Source organism: Micropterus dolomieu, linkage group LG10 (assembly GCF_021292245.1).
Source record: "Micropterus dolomieu isolate WLL.071019.BEF.003 ecotype Adirondacks linkage group LG10, ASM2129224v1, whole genome shotgun sequence".
NCBI lineage: Eukaryota > Metazoa > Chordata > Actinopteri > Centrarchiformes > Centrarchidae > Micropterus > Micropterus dolomieu.
In genome coordinates, this window is record NC_060159.1 from 4,882,995 (window position 1) to 4,886,241 (window position 3,247).

At 37.4% G+C, this 3,247-nt stretch overlaps 1 protein-coding gene across 1 annotated transcript in view; it reads right to left on the reverse strand.

Annotated features, from left to right (window-relative positions):
* Positions 1 to 1,697: 1,697 nt before the first annotated feature.
* Positions 1,698 to 3,247, reverse strand: part of opn5 (opsin 5) — a 37,416-nt gene continuing 35,866 nt past the window's right edge. Inside the window, exon 6 of the mRNA XM_046060888.1 lies at positions 1,698 to 1,764. Coding sequence (XP_045916844.1) covers positions 1,698 to 1,764 — 67 coding nt within the window. The remainder of the gene's footprint in view (positions 1,765 to 3,247) is intronic.

Here is a 3,247-nt window from a genome sequence, read left to right on the forward strand (position 1 = left end):
TACTGGCCTGGTTGAAAACATGTACTGTATTTCTTTACCGCTAATGGTGATATATAACAAGAACGTTTGCCTATAAAGTGACCAATAATGAATACTTTCCGAATATGCATTTTATTATTATTGGATAGTGTGCACGGTGCTTCGCCACTGTGCACACAAATGTGTAATTTGTACTTTCACATACTAAATGCCCATTAAAAACGTTGCACCATTTCTAAAATTATGGCTGTCAATACTACTTTGTGTTTCTATTGCATTTCAAAAAATTAAAAAAGACATTTTGGTGAGATTTGTAGATCTAATTAAGCAAAGTGAGAGGAGCCTTGATCCTCCCCAGCCAATGTAAACTTCATAAATTATGTGGTTTATAATGGGCTGTGGTGCAGAAACAGTGAGGCTTACATTTTCCTGTTATCTGTCAGTGGTCATACTTGATGCACTAGATGTTTGAGATGTTCTTCATTTACGTTGGTATGTAAGTCCAGATGAGCCAACCCTCCAAAGTTGTAAAATCCTGTATTACAGGAGCATGAGACATCATTTACCACTTAATTATTAATGAGCAAGTAACAATAATATTCAAAAAAACATATGGATTTACTGAATAAATATAAGTAAATATAATTTCTTAGTATATCTATCTAAAGAAACCTCTTTTCTTGACTGGCAAACTCTTCTATCTCATAGATGACATCTTTGTCCTGTCTCAGGCACCGTAGCTATACAACTCGCTTGGATAGGGGAGAGGGGTGCAATTCTCCACTCTCACCACTAGATGTCACTAAAACTTACACACTCAACCTTTAAAGTAGAATCAAACAGAACACATGTAAAACCTAAACAGAGAAACAACAAAGTAGATCTAAAGAAAAATACCTAAAAGGCAGAAGCAGGACTACACACTAAGACAACTGGGATGTGATGAAATGCGTAGGGATGATGAAACCAGAACTAGACCAAACATAAAATCATCATAAGAATAAACAAGGCAAAACAGTACAACACAAGACATGGAACCCACAAACCATAACAGAGGGTTGTGTCATAGGTGAGGGCATCTTTGTGATGGGGCTTGCTGCTCTGTTTTCAGCAGTGGTGGAATGTTACATTCACTTAAGTACTGTACTAACTTACAATTTTGATGTATTTGTACTTTACTTTAGTATTTCCATTTTTATGCTACTTTATACTTCTACTGCACTACATCTCAGGGGAAAATATTGTCCTTTTTTCCTCCACTACATTTGTCTGACAGCTTTAATTACTAGTTACTGTTTAGATTACAAATTTTCATACCTTTCCTGTCCAGTGAAAATCATGTATCGCCAAATGCGGTGATTTTTCTTTTCCATTTTTCTGATAAGTCTTCTTTTCACGTTCATAATGCGCATCTACTTCAAATAGTAGCAGACTATTTCTATCCAACCTCAAACCTCAGACTGCTGTATTTTTCAGGCGCTTCATTGGAATCAACCTGAGAAATACGGACAAGGGCAAGAGGATTGGGGGAAACACACAGAGATCCAGCCTGGGTGCATAAACAAGCCAGACTCCGGAACCAGGGGCAAAAACGCTGTGCGGGTAATAATGTCATAGCAGGTGACAGGCAGCGTGTGACTGGGCACGGAGGGCAGGGAGAAAGGCAAACTGTCCAAAGAAGATGAGGTGAGAGGCTCACACAGTCTAAAGTGTCTGTCTCACATTTCGATCTGAGCATCTTTGGCTGGTGGAGTGTTCCTTAATGGGCCCGTGATGGTGTAGAACCTGCACAGACATGAAAACAAGAGAATACAAGGACATCAGTAAGAAGCATCTTAGTCTTAACAAGCAGATATACTGTTAGCCAAACTATAAAAATGAAAAAAAAGTAATAAAAAGTGTGACAATTTTAAGTAAATTCCATCGTAACATAAAACATTCTCACACATAACGATACAAAAATCTTACAAGACATTAGCTGTGTCTGAAGTGACTCTGTCATTATCATCTTCGCTACCTATAGTGTCTCTTAAATGCAACAAACTTTGGACACACACAGCTTCAGCCAACAAATCGCTGTCATTTATTCTTAGCAAAAATAAAAGCATACAACAATCAAGCAGGTTAGGAACCAAAATGGCTGATAGACAAATGGTGTGGGGCACAGCTGGAGTCCAGGCTACACACTGTGGGCTCCAGATGTATATGTGTGTAGGTGCGAGTAAAGGTAATAAGTGTGTGTATGTTAGTATGAGGAAAGAAAAAAAGCACACAGAGCAAAATTTGTAAAGTCCAGATTGTCACGGCTAGATACAATATAACAAACAATTTTTCAACTACTGTGGTAAAAAAAAGCTTTATGACACAGGAAGTGGCAGCAATCTTGTATTTGGTAGTCATGTTGCTGGACTTTGTTCACAATAAATAGCAGTGACTAGCTTCACAAAAAGTGTTAGGAATAATACAAGTTATGGCCCAGCAGCTGCCACCCATACAAACAATGAAACGTGCTAGGCACAAAAACACACAGCAATAAACAGGACGCGGCAAAAGCTTCAGGTTACAATCACAGTTATAATCTGAATCTCTGCCCAGACACAACCCTGTTATTTGAAATCACGTTTCAATAGTGATGTCTTTTTTTCCAGGTGATCGTACTCGGCTTGGATTCTGACGATAGCCGGGGTGCTTTCAATCATAGGTTCTGTTTGGTGTTTCATAGTGACAACAGCAGAATAAAAGACAGACAGCATTCATTCGGGTTTATTTCATATTGTTGTATTTGTTGTTTCTACACTATGTGTAAGTTGATCTTTAAAGTACACTTAAGGCTTGGTTTAAGCTACACAAGCTGTAAATTTAATTCTAGTTCACATTTTTAGTTATTGATAAGTGAATTTACAAATTTACACTTCTGTTCTTTAGATTTGTATTCCCCAAACGGTACTGTGTCAATTTCTATGTTATTTAAGGATATGCTTGACTGTCTCAGCTTCATGGCATATACTGCAAAGACCTATTGGATGTTTCCTTATGATGACTTGTGTACTGTTAAGGCTGCTTTGTCTGATTTAAGTAAACATGTTAATATGTCCAATGTTTCAAAATAAGTAACCGTGCTACCTCAACAGCAAACACACAAGTTGGTTAATTTATCATGTTTGATAAGCGCAGTCTTTAATAGTCAGAGCCATGTTAACCTGCTTCCATTTTATTTTTACATTTTTATTCATTGTAGCTGACTCTTTTATTCAAAGCAGCTTACAAT